The 18,226-nt window shown below is 41.4% G+C and overlaps 1 protein-coding gene across 2 annotated transcripts; it reads left to right on the top strand.

Annotated features, from left to right (window-relative positions):
• Positions 1-7,647: 7,647 nt before the first annotated feature.
• On the top strand, positions 7,648-17,550 carry SPX (spexin hormone). Of its 2 annotated transcripts, XM_019961468.2 has the most exons (6): positions 7,648-7,796; positions 8,196-8,276; positions 8,488-8,545; positions 9,093-9,155; positions 10,755-10,838; positions 16,168-17,550. In XM_019961468.2, exons 1-6 carry the CDS (start codon positions 7,791-7,793, stop codon positions 16,224-16,226), a joined length of 351 nt encoding a protein of 116 aa, XP_019817027.1. In that variant the 5' UTR covers positions 7,648-7,790; the 3' UTR covers positions 16,227-17,550. The 2 variants fall into 2 exon arrangements, with proteins under 2 accessions (XP_019817027.1, XP_019817028.1); XM_019961469.2 differs by lacking the exon at positions 7,648-7,796 and having other exon boundaries at positions 8,190-8,276.
• The last annotated feature ends 676 nt before the right edge of the window (positions 17,551-18,226 follow it).

Raw genomic sequence — 18,226 nt, 5'->3', positions numbered from 1 at the left:
GAGTTTTCAATGTATAAGTTTGAAGGGAACAAAACTTCAATCATAACAATGGTCAGATGTATTTTTATTATGAAATTCTAAAAATCGAGCATTGTTCAATAACCCAACTTGTGTTTTAAATTGATGGGGAAACAGTGGAAACAGTGTCAGACTTTATTTTTGGGGGCTCCAAAATCACTGCACATGGTGATTGCAGCCATGAAATTAAAAGATGCTTGCTCCTTGGAAGGAAAGTTATGACCAACCTAGATAGCATATTCAAAATCAGAGACATTACTTTGCCAACAAAGGTCCGTCTAGCCAAGGCTATGGTTTTTCCTGTGGTCATGTATGGATGTGAGAGTTGGACTGTGAAGAAAGCTGAGCGCCGAAGAATTGATGCTTTTGAACTGTGGTGTTGGAGAAGACTCCTGAGAGTCCCTTGGACTGCAAGGAGATCCAACCAGTCCATTCTAAAGGAGATCAGTCCTGGGTGTTCTTTGGAAGAAGTGATGCTAAAGCTGAAACTCCAGTACTTTGGCCACCTCATGCGAAGAGTTGACTCATTGGAAAAGACCGATGCTAGGAGGGATTGGGGAGAAGGGGACGACAGGATGAGATGGCTGGATGGCATTAGCGACTCAATGGATGTGAGTTTGAGTGAACTCCAGGAGTTGGTGATGGACAGGGAGGCCTGCGGTGCTGCAATTCATGGGGTCGCAAAGAGTCGGACACGACTGAGTGACTGAACTGAACTGAACTGAATATGCAGTTTTCTTTTTTATAGAAGGATCATCACATCTTTCATTTCCAAATTGTTTAATTATAATCATAAATAGAAATAGGCTTCAGGTAAAACAAAGTGAGCAGTGAATTTAGAAATTGGTGGAGAAATGCTTAAATTTTTTTTCTCAACATGGAAGTAATATATAATATTTAAGTATTCATGACTTAAAGTCACTTAATGGCAGCAGTGTTTTGATCATAAACTTTAGTAAGGCCAAAAGCCACTGGACAAATCTATCAGTTAAGGTACACAATAAGTTTGTTGCATCCGATCATTAAACCACAAATCTTGACTATTGTCTGTTGAACTGCGAGTCTTGAATCCATTATTAAATATCCAGTACGTCTTTCTAATGGTGAAGGACAGGGAGGCCTGGTGTGCTGGAGTCCAAGGGGTCACAAAGGGTCAGACACGACTTAAGGACTAAACAACATCTTTCTAACCTTTTCCTCTGGGCTAAAAGGTTCCAACCTCTGTGTTTCTGCTTGTATCCATGTAGGAGGTTGGACATAGCATCTGCCCCAGATCCTTCAACTGATACTTTTCCATGGCCTTACCTTTACCAAGACCTGTTAAAAGGTCACCTCTATTTGACTAGGCCAAAACAGCTGGCCCTTCCATGTCCTCTCCTAGACCATTCCACTTGTTTTGTATTTATATGGTTTTGGGAAAGAGATTCTTGAGCTTCAAAGCTTAAGTAAAGGATGGTAAAAACATTGGCCAATGAGTGGGGAGTTTTATTTTGGGTAGTGGGCCTTCTCAGCCCTAAATCTCCTAAAGCTGGTAGCTCTTTGGGGAGTTAACTTCTTCCACCCCTTTATGAGACAACTGGCCTATGGAGTTGACTGGCCTTCACAGAGAATAAAGCCAAAACAAAGTAGGAATTAAACCCAGTGACCTCAACATCCAGTACCAAAATCCTCTATTCTTTCATCAGAGGTAATTTCTATCTTTGAGTATCTTAATAGCCATATTGTCCAGGTAATCTTTCCCAAGATAGGAGCTGTTTGAAAAAGACAAACATCATATGTGATTTCTAAAAAAAAAAAAAAAAAATTTGATACAAATGAACTTAATAAAGAAATAGACTCACAGACATTGAAAACAAACTTACAGTTACCAAAGTGGATGGAGTGGGGGGAAGGTAGATAAATGAAGAATTTCAGATTAACAAATACACACTACTATATATAAAATAGATAAACAACGAAGACCTACTGTAGAGCACAGGGAACTATATTCAGGGAACTATATTCAACTATATTTTGAAATAACCTATAATGGAAAAGAATCTGAAAAAGGTTTATATATATATATGTATATATATATATATACACATATAAAACTGAGTATTAGTTTGCTGTGCATCTGAAGGGCTTCTCTGATGGCTCAGACAGTTAAGAATCTGCCTGTGGTACAGACGACGTAGTAGACATTAGTTCGATCCTTGGGTCAGGAAGACCCCCTGGAGAAGCCTGGAGAATTTCCTGAAACTAATATAACCTGCACCCGAAACTAATATAACATTGTTTATAAACTGTACTTCCATTCTTAAAATGTATAAATTAAACAATTTTTTTCTAAAGGTAGGCGCTGTTGTGTGTGTGAACACAGTAATCACGGATCTTGTGAGAATGCAGTTTAAACTTTGTGTTGTTTAAGTTGGGCCTGGGCACCCTGAAGTCGACTAGAAGAATTCAGATAACATCAGTGATAGGAGCAAAATTATCTGCATTAAATATGCCTTTTAAAAAAGTTTCAGAGAGAAAAACAAGTATCACATATTTATGTATATGCAATCTAGAGAAAATGGTATGGGTGAACCTATTTGCAGGGCAGGAAGAAAGACCAGACGTTAAGAAGAAACATGTGGACAGAGGCATATGCAGGAAGGGGAGGGTGAGACAAAACGGGACATGGGGATTGACATACGTAAACCACCGTGGGTGAAAAATAGATAGCTGGCGGGAACCCAATGCACAGCATAGGGAGCTCAGCTCAGTGCTTGTGATGACAGAGAGGGATGGAATGCGGGGGGGCGAGGGTGTGTGTGTGAGAGAGAGGGAGCTTCATGAGGAGGGGGACATGTGAATACATACGGTTGATTCTTCTTGTACAACAGAAACTAACACAATATTGTGAAGCAATTACACTCCAATTTTTTTTTTTTTTTTTAATGAAGGAAAAATAGGTTTCGGATCCAATTTGTCCAATAGCCACTGCCAGGTCATCAGGTCAGCAGAATAAAATGTAATGTTTTTGCATGTCAACTGTTTTGTAATCAAATAAGTAACTTCTTTTTTAGCCCATTTCTAGATTTAGACCTGTAAAACTCTTTAACTTTTGTGATTTAACAAAAACATTTGATTGGGAGTCAATGCCTTTTTAGAACAAACTTACCTTCTCGCATGTTACTTTTGATAAGACTAGAATATTGATAACATGTCAAAGCCATTCTCCTCACTTGTGCGTATTATGCTGAAAATGGCGGCTTTGATGTAAAACATCTGCTTATGAATTCATTAGCGAACCTGTTATAGACAAAGCACATAAATTTATTTTTTCTTAAAATCGTAATTTCAAAACACAGTTTGGCAATTTATTTTCCTGTCCCTCTTTCTAGAACCTTTGTGTGTGTTTGGTATGGAAAGGGGAAAAAAGACATTTTAGTTGTTTATTGATGAATGATCAGTCATTTCAGTCATGGCTGACTCCTTGCAACCCTATGGACTGTAGCCTGCCAGGCTCCTTCTGTCCATGGGATTCTTCAGGCAAGAATACTGGAGTGGCAGTGGGTTGCTGTGCTCTCCTCCAGGGGATCTTCCCAACCCAGGGATCAAATCCACATCTCCTGCAACTCTTGCATTGCAGGTGGATTCTTTACCTGTTAAACCAGCAGGGAAGCCCAGTTGCTTGTTCAGTTCAGTTCAGTTCAGTCGCTCAGTTGTGTCCGACTCTTTGCGACTCCATGAATCGCAGCACGCCAGGCCTCCCCGTCCATCACCAACTCCTGGAGTTCACTCAAACTCACGTCCATCGAGTCGGTGATGCCATCCAGCCATCTCATCCTCTGTCATCCCCTTCTCCTCCGTTGCTTGTTAGGATAACCTAATAACTGGGTTTCAGTTATGAGTTCTTTTAAAATATATCTTCTTTTTTCTATTGCTTTTTCTTTGGAACTTGCTACAATCCCTTGAAATTAATTTATAAAATCCTAAAACCTAATCTTTAGGTTTTAAAAAAATCTAAGATTTTTCTCTAGATATGGTGGTAATCTTTTAGTCCTTAGTTTTTATCTTCCTCCTCTCCTAAACAGTAGAAAATACTACATTCACGGTTCTGGCTCTTTCTTGCTTTAATTATTCTTTAAAGGGAGTAACTATTTCTTAAGTTTCTACCTACAAACTCCTTTATATATTTCATTCTCATTTACTAACCAAATCTCCTTTCTGCATATGACTATCAAGTCCAAATGTCAGATGCCCAAACCTCAATCTCTCTTGCAGAAGTATTTACAGGTAGATAGCCTCACCCATCAGAGAAGGCAATGGCAACCCACTCCAGTGTTCTTGCCTGGAGAATCCCAGGGACAAGGGAGCCTGGTGGGCTGCCATCTATGGGGTTGCACAGAGTCGGACACAACTGTAGCGACTTGGCAGCAGCAGCAGCAGCAGCACCCATCAAGCTTCAATCCCAAGACAAACTCGTCTGTTCCTTCTCCATATGCCCTGATATTTCTATTGCTAGCCATTCTCCTAGTCATGCAGACTTTAAGCTTTCAAGTTTTTTAGTTTGTGTTATCACTTTTTATTTACTACTCAAAATGTCCAAGGGTCAGAATAGGATCTATCAGCATCACTTGGGAGTTGATTAGAAATGCAGATTCTCAGGCCCCATCCCATCTGTACTGAATCAGAACACACATTTTAATGAGATTCCTGGATGATTCAAAACCACATTAATAAATACCTGCAGAGCACTACTCTAACATTTAGAAGAAAGAGATCATCTCTCTCATCCATGGTACCTTAGCACATGGTGGCCACTCTGATCCTTGTTCACTGTCTGCCTGTGTGTGTAACTGTTTCAACTAAAGAAAGTCTTGCTGAAAGTGAAAGAGGAGAGTGAAAAAGCTGGCTTAAAACTCAACATTCAAAAAACTAAGATCATGGCATCTGGTCTCATCACTTCATGGCAAATAGATGGGAAACATTGGAAACAGTGACAGACTTTATTTTCTTGGGCTCCAACATCACTGCAGATGGTGACTGCAGCCATGAAATTAAAAGACACTTGCTCCTTGGAAGAAAAGGTATGACCAACCTAGACAGCATATTAAAAAGCAGAAATATTACTTTGCCGACAAAGGTCCGTCTAATCAAAGGTATGGTTTTTCCAGTAGTCATGTATGGATGTGAGAGTTGGACCATAAAGAAAGCTGAGTGCCAAAGAATTGATGCTTTTGAGCTGTGGTGTTGGAGAAGACTCTTGAGAGTCCCTCGGACAGCAAGGAGATCAAACCAGTCAATCCCAAAGGAAACTAGTCCTGAGTATTCATTGGAAGGACTGATGCTGAAGCTGAAACTCCAATACTTTGGCCACCTGATGCGAAGAACGGACTTATTGGAAAAGACCCTTATGCTAGGAAAGACTGAAGGCAGGAGGAGAAGGGGACGACAGAAGATGAGATGGTTGGATGGCATCACTGACTCGATGGACATGTGTTTGAGCAAGCTCTGGGAATTGGTGATCAACAGGGAAGCCTGGCGTGCTGCAGTCGATGGGGTTGAAAGAGTCGGACACAACTGAGTGACTGAACTGAACTGTACATATTTGGGTCATAGCCCTCTTGCCTTCTCCAAATTCCTTTTTGCAGTTCTCTTCCATATGATCAATTTTTCCTCCTCTGCCGATCATCTCCATCAGCATACAGGTTCTGCAAATGGTCATCAAAAGAAACCAACAAACCTGGTTGATTTAAGCAAAAGAGGACTTTCTTAAAAGGACACTGCAGGTGGATCGCTACCTCCTCAGCACTGCATGCAGGAATCTGTCACTAGCATTGTAGCCAGTATTGCCCACACAAACTTGAGCATCCCACAACTACTGCTGCACCAGAAAGTGCTTCTCCCACTCCCCACTTATTCCCTCCCAGCTCCAGTCTCCATCCAAGTGGGTACATCTGATTGGTGAAGCCTGTACCATGCCCACACTCTACCTGATAGGGAGACTGCGAAGGAGTATCTGACATGTTCAGCATCTACAATAGAGGGAGGACACTGCTTCCCACCAAAAGTCATAATTTATAGTTTAGGGAATTTCAGAAATTTCCTTCAATTAAAAGGATTCAAAAAAAAAAAAAAAAAGGATTCAGATGTTATTGAAAGGTTAAAAAAAATAAATAATCCCATTTCTACCACACTCATTTATCTTTTTTCAAAGTTTATTTTTTCCTTTCCCCCTTTTGGTGAAATTAAAAAAGATTGTCCACACTGGTCTTTATTTCCTCATATCCTATTCTACCCAATCTAGCATTGTTCCTCAAAAGCCATCATATTTCCAATCCAGCAGACACTTCTCAGCTCACACAGTTTAACCTTGCAGTGTTATTGGGTATTCTCCCAGCTCCCATGATCTTATGGTCTCTTGGAATTTCACTTTTTTCCAATTGCTTCAGCTCAGCTTCCTTTGCTGACTTTCCCTCTGCTCAATCTCTGTATATTTATTTTCAAAGCTCTATCTCTTCCTCTCTAACTCCATTCACTCCCTAAGTATTCTTTCAATTTCAATTTTTTCCTGGCTTAAAATTCTCAAATCTGATAATTCTTGCCTTTAGAAAAAAATCTACAGACCTGTTTGCTGAGCTCTAGAGTTTTGCATCTGCAACTGCTTACTTTGTACTTCTCCATGTATGTCTAATACATATTTTAATTTTAATATGTCCAAAGAGAATTCTTAATTTCCCTCTCTAAATTGGTTCCTTATGAAGTCCCTCCAATTAGGGCTTCATCATTCATCTGGTATTTAAGCCAAAAATCTCAGAATCATCCTTGATTTATTTTTCTTAAACTCTCATATCACATTTATCTACAAGTCCATATTTTCTACCGCCCAAATTCATTACAGCTCTCCATTCCCTACAAGCACTCCCCTAGTCTAAGCCATCATCATCTTTTGCTTATTCCCAAATTGACATTTGAACTGGCCCATTTCTTCCTCTCCATCCTCAATTCATAGCACCCTCTCCAGACCCCTACACAACTTTGCTCCATTGATCACCTTCCTGTTCTTCAAACAAGCCAAGCTCTTTGCCATCCCAAGATTTTGCATTTTTCTTCTGCCTAGAATGTCAGCAATACTAAATCCATGCCAGCTTATCCCATTCTGACTCCACCTTATCCTTCCAGATCCCTTTTGATTTTTACCTTCCCTAAACTAGCAGAAACTTGTCTTTTTGATTCATGTTTGTGTCCTGTGGGATGTCTGATACACAGTAGGCATTCCATAAATATTTGTTAAATAACTGAATTAAGTGAATGACTGATGTCATATTCCATTGAGATTCCCTAACCTTTTCATTCCTATCCAAATGACTCATCTTTACTCACTGGTGATAGCTTGATAGCTAGTTATCTAAGACAAGTTTTGTTCATTTACTTTTGATTCTGCCTGGGGTTATTAAACATTCTTTTAATAATAATAATAATAATAATGCCTTGAAAATCTAGTAAGAAAACCAAAGGTTATGATGCTGATATACTCAGAATATCTCCTGGCTGATGTGGGCAGTAAATGATGTTCACCCATCAATCATTTTTCCACTTCCTGCAACTGAATCTCCCTGGAGGAGTCATCAGATGCTCTCAATCTCGAAGATTGACAGGAAGTCCCTGCAGACACCAACTCTATGCAACATCAGGAGGGATCCTTGACACTGAGATTTAAAAGCCCCACTCTCAGAACAAGACTTGGAAAACTCACAGGCTAAGTTCTAGTTATTGCAGCTTCTGGAAAGGTGCAGAACATGAAGGTAAGGAAAAGTTTTATTTGAGACTTTTTAGCTATTTTATAAAAAGCTGTATAGTTTTTTTTTTTTAACTCTTTCATGTTTAATGTATTTCAGAGTCAAACATTATGCCCTTAAAATATCAGATTCATTTGATTTTACAAAGAAAAAAATTCACTTATTCTCTTAAATCCTCGTTTGGGTTAAATAATTAAAATATTTCTAAATAATTTTTTGAAAGATCTTTTTGTGAATTAACTAGATGATAAACTGGGGAACTCCCTTCCCCCCTACACTCTGAGTGCTAAAACAGAACATAGCAAAAAAAAAAAAAAAAAGGTGGGGGGGTGTAATTGTCCAGGAGCGAAGGAAAAAAGTAGAAGATTCTATAGGCACAGAAATAACTTTGATCTTTTCATGCAGGGATTCAAAAGTCTGGTGGTAATGACCTTGACCCTCTTCCTGGTGTTTTCTTTCATGGGAAATTGCAACAGTGCTCCGCAGGTAATCACAAGCAAAAATTGGGGCTCCTCTATGCGCTGGGTACCTCCTTCCTTCCTTCTTCCCTCCCCTCTATTTCTTCCCTTCTTTTCCTTCTTTCTTCTCCTTCCTTCCCTTCCCTTTCTTTCGTTCCCTCCCCTCCCTTCTGGTTTATTTCTAATGCTGGGCTGGGCAGCAACGCCTCACTAACTGCTTTCCTCTTCTTGGGTTGTAGAGACTCTTTGAGAGAAGGAACTGGACTCCTCAAGCTATGCTCTACCTGAAGGGTGCACGTATGTTCCAAACACTTTGCTCTTCTGACAGTGGTAAAGGGAGAGCCTTAAAGGGGCGCTTTAAGAGCCTTAAAGGCCCTTAAAGGGGCGCATGAATCCGTGGGACAGATGGAGACCTGAGGAGAGAGAATACTATCGAGGTTGTTCCCATAAATAATTGAGGTCATCCTGGTCTCAGTTAATCAAGGAGAAAGGTCGGGGGTGGAGGTGGGGGTGGGGTGGGGAGGATAATCAGAAATCCTCTAACCAAAACCGGAAGGTAGTTGGCTCTTGCTCAAAGCAAGATTGGGGTTTCCCAGGCACACCGCCCTGGCTGGTGAGCGAGACCGCCGCCCCTTCCGAAGCGCTGGGGAAGGCGCGCGGCTTTCCCGGTGGTCTCTTCCCCCTACCGCGCTGGGGACCCGGGGACCCGGGGGCCCGAAGGCCTGCAGCCCCGCGCGCCCCGGGTGGGAGCACGGGCCTCGCCGCCCCGGCTCGCCCGCTCCTGGTCCGGAAACTCCCACCGGCCGGGCCGGGCGGGCGCTGAGCCCTTGTCTCGCCTTGGCAGAGGGGCGCCGCTTCCTTTCCGACCAGAGCCGGAGGAAGGACCTCTCCGACCGGCCGCCGCTCGGTGAGTGCGCGGGATCCAGGAGGCCGCGGGCGCCGGAAGACCGCGCTGGTCGGGAGGGCGCACTCCGCCCCGGGGAAGGCGGGCTCCGGGGCCGCCCAAGGGAGAGCCGGCCACGCCGGGGCCGGCTGACCTTAAGGATAGAGATCCGGTGGCGGGAGCCGGGGTTCCGCTCCAGAAAGCCGGGGACGGGGGGAGTGGCGGGGCGGGGGGAAGGGCGGAGAGGTCAGGACGGGTATGAGAGCTGTGCGCCTGCCCCTAGAAATGAGCCTCCCGTTTAACGCAGGGTCTTTTCAAGATTTCCTTTAAACTCTGTTGTTACAAATGTTATCATCGTCGTCATTATTATAATAGTGCTTTGCCTAAAAACTTCAAACGCCTTTGTTTTATTACTGAAAAGAACTATCAAAAGGTTCAAAGCCAGAAATAGTGAAGAAGTGGGGGGCCTTTAAGGATGGAGCCGGAGACTCTTTCATGATAAACTTTCCACGCCGTTGGATTAAAAAATAGCAATATCATTCATTTTGATAAGCATTCAAGATTGCTGAAAATTACCAAGTCTACTCGTTTTGAAAAATACCAAACACTGTTTTGAGCACGTAGTAGGTGCTTATCAAATTTTGATTTACCTTCTTCAGGCCGGCACCTTATTTACTGTAGGAGGGTAAGGTTTGTTTTCCCACTTCTGTAGATACCCAAAAATCGTGGTTTGTGTTGAATCAGGACGGTCTGTCTTCCATCAGCTTAGGTTTGAAATAGTTTTGAATATTTTTCAGATTCTCTTTCAGTCAAATAATTGCCTTATATGTGGCCCAAAAGGTAGATTAGTTTCTCAAACTGCTTTGGAAGGAGTAAGAAAGAACTAGACTCCAGGCAGTGTGTGTGTGTTTGTGTGTGTTAGTCGTTCAGTCATGTTTGACTCTTGCAACCCCACTGGGCTCCTCTGTCCAAGGAATTCTCCAAGCAGAAATACTGAGTGAGTTGCCATTTCCTCCTCCAGGGGATCTTCTTGACCCAGGGATCAGACTTCAGGCAGAGTCCCCTCTAAACTTTTCCACTCAGGCATCCATTTTAACCTCTGAGGGGGAAAATTCCTCCTGGGCTCTTTATCTTAATCCTCCTTGCTTTAGTGAAATTTGCTGTAGTATATAGTTTAAATTCTCTTCCATTCCCTGTCATAATATAACCAACTGTAAGTAATGTCCAAGGAAAGTGTGAAATGTTTCAACTTGTAAAAATCAGTCTGTGCAAGGGGCTCTTTGCTGAGCAATCAAAAAGCTATTTCACAGAGATTTTTCTAGTATTATAGCATAGTGGAATAAGACTTATCTATATGAATATTTAGGAATCCCTGGTGACAGATGGTAAAGAATCTGCCTGCACTGCAGGAGACCAGGATTTTATCCTAGGGTCGGGAAGATGCCCTGGAGAAGGGAATGACAACCCACTCTAGTATTCTTGCCTGGGGAATCCCATGGATAGAGGAGCCTGGTGGGCTCCATGAGGTTGTGGAGTTGGATACAACTGAGCAACTAACAGTTACTTACTTATATGAATGCTTAAATGCTAATAGAACCTGTTTATGTTTTTTCATTTCTCCAGAAAGACGAAGCCCAAATTCCCAACAACTAACTCTTCCAGAGGCAGCAGCTGTACTATTGGCTTTTTTGCAGAAACCACAAGAAGGTACAAGCATAGTGAACTCTTTTAACTGCAGGACAGAGAAGCTTTGAGTGCTTTGGAAATTCTGTGTTGAATACAACAAAGTTGCTTTTATTTATTTAGATTTTAAAAAATAATTAACAGTTGCCCAGGCCATCAGAAATTCAGAGATGTTTATTATTTACAGACTACCATATTTTTCATTATAGTGAGTCCCAAGAATGTAAAAACATTTCCTTGATGAGATGGTGGGATTTCACGTTAATTCCATAATCCATAGCCTTTTGGAGCTTTTATTTCTCTTAGAACCCTAGAGACGCCAACTTCATTATTTTATATTTGAAAAAACTGAGGCCAAGTACTCACAAATCCAATTACTTGCTATTAAAATTTGAAGCAAATGAAATAGCTGAAAATCATTCATGTTTAACTTACAAACAGGGCAGTTTCGTATGGTTCACCCTAAGAGATACGGGCTAGTTCTGATGCTAAATGCTAAATTTGTGTGATTTGTGTTTCACTATTCAACTTCTTGGATTTTCCCAATGGCTCGGTGGTTAAAGAATCTGTCTGCGGTGCAGGAGACACAGGGATACTCAGGTTTGATCTCTGGGTTGGGAAGATCCCCTGTAAGAGGAAAATGGCAACCCACTCCAGTATTCTTTCCTGAAAACTCCCATGGACAGAGGAAACTAGTGGGCTACGGTCCACGGGGTCGCAAAGAGTCGGACATGACTGAGCAACTCAGCATGCACACATACAGCTTCTTGCATGCCAGGATTAGGTGTGATCTTCAAATAGAGACTCTCTGTCCCTGTGGCATTAAAACCACTATTTGCATTAAGGCATCTTGTAACACATTAGCCTGGACTTTGGAATATAACAGGACTGGGTTCAAATCCTGGCCTGACTGTTTTCCTATCTGGGTGGCTTTAGTGTCATTATTGCTAAAAAGGAATAATGACATCCATGGGCAGGGTTGCTCTAAGAGCCAAATGAAACAAAGTATGTAATTTTTTATTAGTGTTAACAATAGAGGTCATCAAAGCATAATAAATAGACCTAGACATTTTGCTCTCAAAAACTGTAATGATGCCATATTTATGATATGATTTAAATGATAAAATGTATTTAAAAAAATACAGTGAGTAGTGTGTGCTCAGTCGTGCCTGACTCTGAGACCCCATGGACTGTAGCTGACCAGACTCCTCTGTCCATGGGATTTCCCAGGCAAGAATTCTAGAGTGGATTGCCATTTCTTCCTCCCAGGGATCTTCCTGACTGAGGGATCAAGCCGGCATCTCCTGACTTGGCAGGTGGATTCTGTACCACTGAGCCACCTGGTAAACTCCCTGGTGGGTCAGAGCACAAACTGCTGGCCTGCTGCTCTGACACTTTGCTGATGAAGAAAACCCTATGCTCACTGCCTGGTATTGGATGGGCGATGTCTGGGAAAGGAAGAGAGCAGGAGGTTCTTTCTGGCTTCAAACTTATGGCTTTGTTGTGGAAAAACAAAACAAAAACAACCCTACAAGAAGCAAATTGAAAAGACAGGGATAAAGAGGTCTTTTGAACTCAGAGCAAGATGGGAGTTGACTTGGTTGCGTGGAGGAGGTTGTACTATTTAATTCAGCAAATCTGCATTGATGTCTGCTAGGTGCCAGGCACTGTGGCAGATAGAGAAAAAAGCAGGTTAAACAAAAAAGAAAAAATGAGAAGGAGATGGTGGTGGAGAAGTGGTGGTCCAGTGGTTAAGACAGCATCTCCTGCATTGTCAGGCAGATTCTTTACCATTAGCACCACCTGGGAAGCCCAATACATTTATTAATAATTGATTCATCCGTACTAAGTGAATTACCTCCTAAGATTACCCACCATTATCATCCGTACTTTACAGATGAGGAAATAGAAGCACAGAAAGATTGAGTAGCTTGCCTATTCTCAGGAGGCAGGGACATACTAGAACTGGGCTGAGAAATAGGAGGTAGCTGGTTCTTCATCAGAGAATTAATCACATGGTCTATGGATTTTTAGCAGAGAGGGAACATGGTAAAGGAAGATGTAACTGGTTATGGCTTATAGGGTAACCATCAGAGCACGAACAATAGTTACAATATGAGAACATCTACCGTGCATCAGATGTTAATGTCATCCTTGTAGCTCAGAAAACTGAACCTTTCTGGGGTGTATATCCTTTCCTAAGGCCACGCGGTTAGAAGAAGTGATATGGGGAGTTTAACTCACGGCTGTGGGCATCTGTAACTCTTGCCGTCTCTCAAACGGATGGTGATAAGAGGAAGGCTGGAGAGGGGAGTCAGTGAGAAACTAAGGCAGTCATTCGGGAGTGGAGTCATGAGGTCAGCAGGAATGGAGGCTCTATGCTGAGGCATACCACAAGGAGAGCAGATAACACAGGGTAACTATTTGCTAAAAGCATAACACAGAATGGATAAGCAACCAGGTCTTACTGCATAGCACAGGGAACTATCAAATATAGCAGAATGCTTAGTAAGAGTAGAGAAATCAAAGGAGGAAGAAGATTGTGTTGGGCAGGAAGGGTCGTTAAAGAGGAGTGGGATGGGGGCGTGGGAGGGAGGCTCAAGAGGGAGGGGATGTATGTATACTTATAACTGATTCACACTGTACAGCAGAAACTAACACAGCATTGTAAAGCAGTCATCCTCCAATTTAAATTTTTTTCAATTAAATAATAATAAAATAAATTGCAGTTCACAAATCTTTCCCTTGCCCTGCCCAGTGGTATGATTTACTGCTGCTATGCCCATTCTGAAACCTTGTTTGGAGGGAATTTGGGAAAGGAAATTAAACTGCAGAGTTAAAAGAAAGTGGGTGTGTGCTGGCATGGCCTTCAGAATTCTTGCAATGAAAAGATGAGAAATAGTTGAGTCATGGGTAGAAGATGCTGCATCCAACATTTGGCATTCTTAGTGATTTTTGAAGTCAGATGAGGATAGCACAAGTAGAGATGAGGGGATCATGAAGTCTGAGATTTCATTGCTGGGAAGATTTGCAGAGCCAGAAAGGAAAGTGAGCTGGAAGGGAGGAAGGAGAGCTCGTTTTAAAGAGAAAGAGAAGGTAAACTTCCCTGACAGTCCAGTGTCTAAGACTTGGAGCTCCCAAGGCAGGGGGCTTCTGGTCAGGGAACTAGATCCCACATGCCACAACCCAGACGTAGCACAGCCAACTAAATTAATAAATATTTTTTAAAAATAAAGAGGAAGAGAAGGATCTTCATTAGAAACTACAGAAGGATTTGACTCTAGGTCTCCATTTCAGGTCTTTTGGAAAAATAAATTCAAGTTTTTAGTTCTTTAAGTTTCTGAAGTGGCTTGTCTCTGATGATGAAATTAGAAAGCAAAATTTTATTAGTCTAAATTGATGGGAAATTTTGGATTCTTACATGATAGATTAATCAGTGTTCATCTTTATATTTTTATTCTGAAGTCCCTAGATATGATTTGGACTGACTCTTTGCGACCCCATGGGAATTCTTCAGGCCAGAGTAGTGGAGTAGATAGACTTTCCCTTTTCCAGGGGATCTTCCCAACCCAGGGATCAAATCCAGGTCTCCCACATTGCAGGCAGATTCTTTACCAGATGAGCCACAAGGGAAGCCCTTATTTTAAGTAGTGGATTATTATTTTAATGGAGGATATACAGGGATGATTCCTTTCTTGGCTTATTTTTCCTTTCCTTTAAATACACTACTGCTGCTGCTGCTAAGTCACTTCAGTCGTGTCCGCCTCTGTGCCACCCCAGAGATGGCAGCCCACCAGGCTCCCCCGTCCCTGGGATTCTCCAGGCAAGAACAGTGGAGTGGGTTGCCATTTCCTTCTCCAATGCAGGAAAGTGAAAAGTGAAAGTGAAGTCGCTCAGTCGTGTCCGACTCTTAGTGACCCCATGGACTGCAGCCAACCAGGCTCCTCCGTCCATGGGATTTTCCAGGCAAGAATACTGGAGTGGGGTGCCATTGCCTTCTCCCTTTAAATATACACTACCCTATATAAAACAGATAACTATTAAGGACCTACTGTATATCACAGCGGAGAAAGAAATGGCAACCCACTCAAGTGTTCTTGCCTGGAGACTCCCAGGGATGGGGGAGCCTGGTGGGCTGCCGTCTATGGGCTCGCACAGAGTCAGACACGACTGAAGCAACTTAGCAGCAGCAGCAGCAGCAGTATAGCACAGAGAACTCTACTCAATACTCTGTAATGACCTATATGGGAAAAGAAGTGGATACATGTAAATGTGTAACTGATTCACTTTGCTATACAGAAGAAACTAACACTATAATAAATTTTTTAATGTTTTAATTTAAAGAGTAAATAGAGCAGCTGATTACCTGCAGTACTTTGAAGTTTGATAGCAATTCAGATTAAACTAACTGAGATATTCCAACTATAATGTTACTAACTAGAGGAAAGTGGTTTTCTCTAGAGATGACCTTAGACAAAATGAACAGTGAAATTTACCTCTGGTAACTTCCTCTCCCTTCCGCATTGTCAGTTTCAGCCCTGAGACCCAGTTTTAATTCTAGGAGCCTAGTGTCCTCTCAGTATGTTCCTACACAAGAAGTGATTCCTCCTGCTCTGAAGTTTTACAGTCCCATCCAACTAACAAATGTCCCTTCTTTTTGTATTCCTTCCACCCCAGGCCTCTAGTTCAGCTAATAAGTGAATATGTGTTCCTTTGGCATCTTTCCTAACCAGAGTGCATTTTAATAGGAAATATAGAAACAGTGGGACTTCCCAGGTGGTGCTAGTGGTAAAGAATCTGCCAGCCAGTGCAGGAGATGTAAAAGACTCAGGTTTGATTCCTGGATCAGAAGATCCCCTGGAGGAAGTCATGGCAACCAACTCCAGTATTCTTGCCTGGAGAATCCCATGGACAGAGGAGCCTGGCAGGCTACAGTCCATAGGGTCGCACAGAGTCAGACATGACTAAAGTAAATTAGCATGCATGCATGCATTAGAAACAATACCTTGCTGCGAGTGCACGGTTCCACTAGTGAATATTTTAGACATGAGGCATATTTAGAGAAAGACATGTGGCCATTTTGGATTTCTACTAAACACACCATGTAAATTCATTCACTTTGGCGACCCACATGTTAGATATGAATTCTATGATGGGTCCCAAGCTGAGGGAGGAAATTTTTTAACAAAATCAATCAGAATCCAATTAGGGGGCATTCCGTAGCAGAGGCCATGAGTTGACATAATGTAAGGGGGGCAGATCAAATGTTTACTTCCTGAAGTTCTCTTCATCTTGTGTCTTTTTCTTGTAAAAAACAGGATGTGTTTATGTTATGTATTTTTTTCCCTTACAGCTGGAGACGAAAACTTGGATCAAACCAGATTCCTAGAAGACAGTCTGCTAAACTGGTGAAAATATACCAGATTCCATTCGATTATCATTCTATTCTTGTTGAAAACATGAGCCATGTGAATAAAGCCTGTGGACCCTTTTCCCTTAATTTGTAATCTTAGGAACTTGTGCAGCCAGTTTTATTCTTCCAGAAGCTAAAGTGATGCTGTGTTCTTAGAACATCACTGCTTTCTCCATGACTTCAGGTCCTATTTAGATCACCTGGTGTCTTACTCTTGAATTTAACCCATTTATAGTTATTAGGTTGAAGACTCTTTAGAGTGTTCCTTCTTTTTGTTACAATACCCATCTTGATTTAATCATTCTTAGTTGTTTTTTTTTTTTTTTTTTTTCCATTTTATTACCCGCTTGCATTGTCTTAGCACTCAACACTGAATCTCCTCTCCTTTCCCCCCTTTCTTCACCTCCAAGGAGAGAGAGGTGGGAAGCATGGGAGGATGGGAAAGAGTGAAATGTGATTGTTAGTATCCAGGAGAGGTGAGTTGTCAGGAAGGGAACCAGGGGGGATGACTGGGAAGAAGCCCTGTGATCAGACACGACACGCTGGTTGCTAAGGGAGGGGGACCCTTGGTGAGGCAGGAGCCAGTGGAAGGTTCTACAGTGAGGTGCTCTCCTGTGCTCTCTGGGCATTTCCCTGAATTCAGTTTAGAAACAAGGATCTAAAAGTTACTGGAAAATAAGATGGAAACATACTCCACTCCTGGATATATTGTACAAAAGAAAGGAATCATTTTTTTAGAGCCATTTTCCTTGGCTAAGCAGATTCAAAGACTGCTTACTCTAACTGTCTAGAACTTTAGGCTTTATTTGCCTCTGGAGGAGGAAACAGCAACCCACTCCAGTGTTCTTGCCTGAGAAATCTCAAGGACAGAGGAGCTTGGCAGGCTGCAGTTCACAGAGTTGCAAAGAGTCAGACATGACTGAGAGACCGAGCACACACTAGACTTTATTCGCATTAAAACATAACATAAAGGCACTCCGAGAATGTAAGTGCATGATACTAGGCCTAGTTTATTCAGTTTTTAAAGTCAGCTATACAGTGGACAGTTTTTCAGTACTGTCTGAAAAATAAAATATGCACTACCTACAGCAAGCATATGGTATATTTATTTGGAATTACAATATGACCAGCATGTTAATTATTTCTGACTTAATTAATTGAAAGTTGTTACTGATAATTGTCATAAGTGGAAAGCATTGTCAATTCTTATTATCACCAGTATATAAGCTATTAGTGAGTAGGTAAAGAATATCATTATATGAATGTCTCTGTAACTTGGAATTACAGTTTTACTGTGTTAAGTAAACAAAACCCTATATGTAAGATTTGTCTGTATCTCATTTCATAATTGAATAATGAAACTGTTTTCAAGTTAATGTAACATGGATCTCTGCCAAAAACTTAATATGCTAGCATTAAAAAATTCTTTGTGGCATTAAAATAGATGCCTGTCATTAATCATTATTTGATTTTAAAGTGGATTTTCTAGACAGTATAAATGTCCAGTCTATTGAGAATTATTTACTCACCTGACATAGACTTGCACATTTGAACTACTTAAATACTATGTCTATTTGGAGAATATATTTAAAGTCTATCTTACAAGGTAATTCTTCCACCTAAAACAATCTCAAGCATTTCCCACTAAAACAGAGCTTTTAAAGGCTGTCTAAATGGCCAACAGCTGTTAAAATATTACCAGCTCCAATATTAGAAGTATTTGAATTTCCTGAACATTCTTCTGTTATAAAGATGTGCTCATTAACACAGTAGTTGCATGAAGACCCCTATGCCTGGTTTGCTATAACTTTCTATCTCTCCTGGAGTGTCTTTGCAATTCTCTTCATTTCTGCCTTTTCAAAACCGAAATGAATCAAGTGATCAGTGGTCAAAATCTTTCACGTTGTATGACTTGTATTTTATTTACAATTTTTCAGAATTATTCAACTTTCTGCTTTACTTTTTAAAAAATTTGAGTATAGTTGCTTTATCCCTGAAG

The sequence above is a fragment of the Bos indicus genome, chromosome 5 (genome assembly GCF_029378745.1).
Source record: "Bos indicus isolate NIAB-ARS_2022 breed Sahiwal x Tharparkar chromosome 5, NIAB-ARS_B.indTharparkar_mat_pri_1.0, whole genome shotgun sequence".
NCBI classification, from domain to species: Eukaryota; Metazoa; Chordata; class Mammalia; order Artiodactyla; family Bovidae; genus Bos; species Bos indicus.
This window is presented reverse-complemented; position numbering and strand designations above follow the sequence as displayed.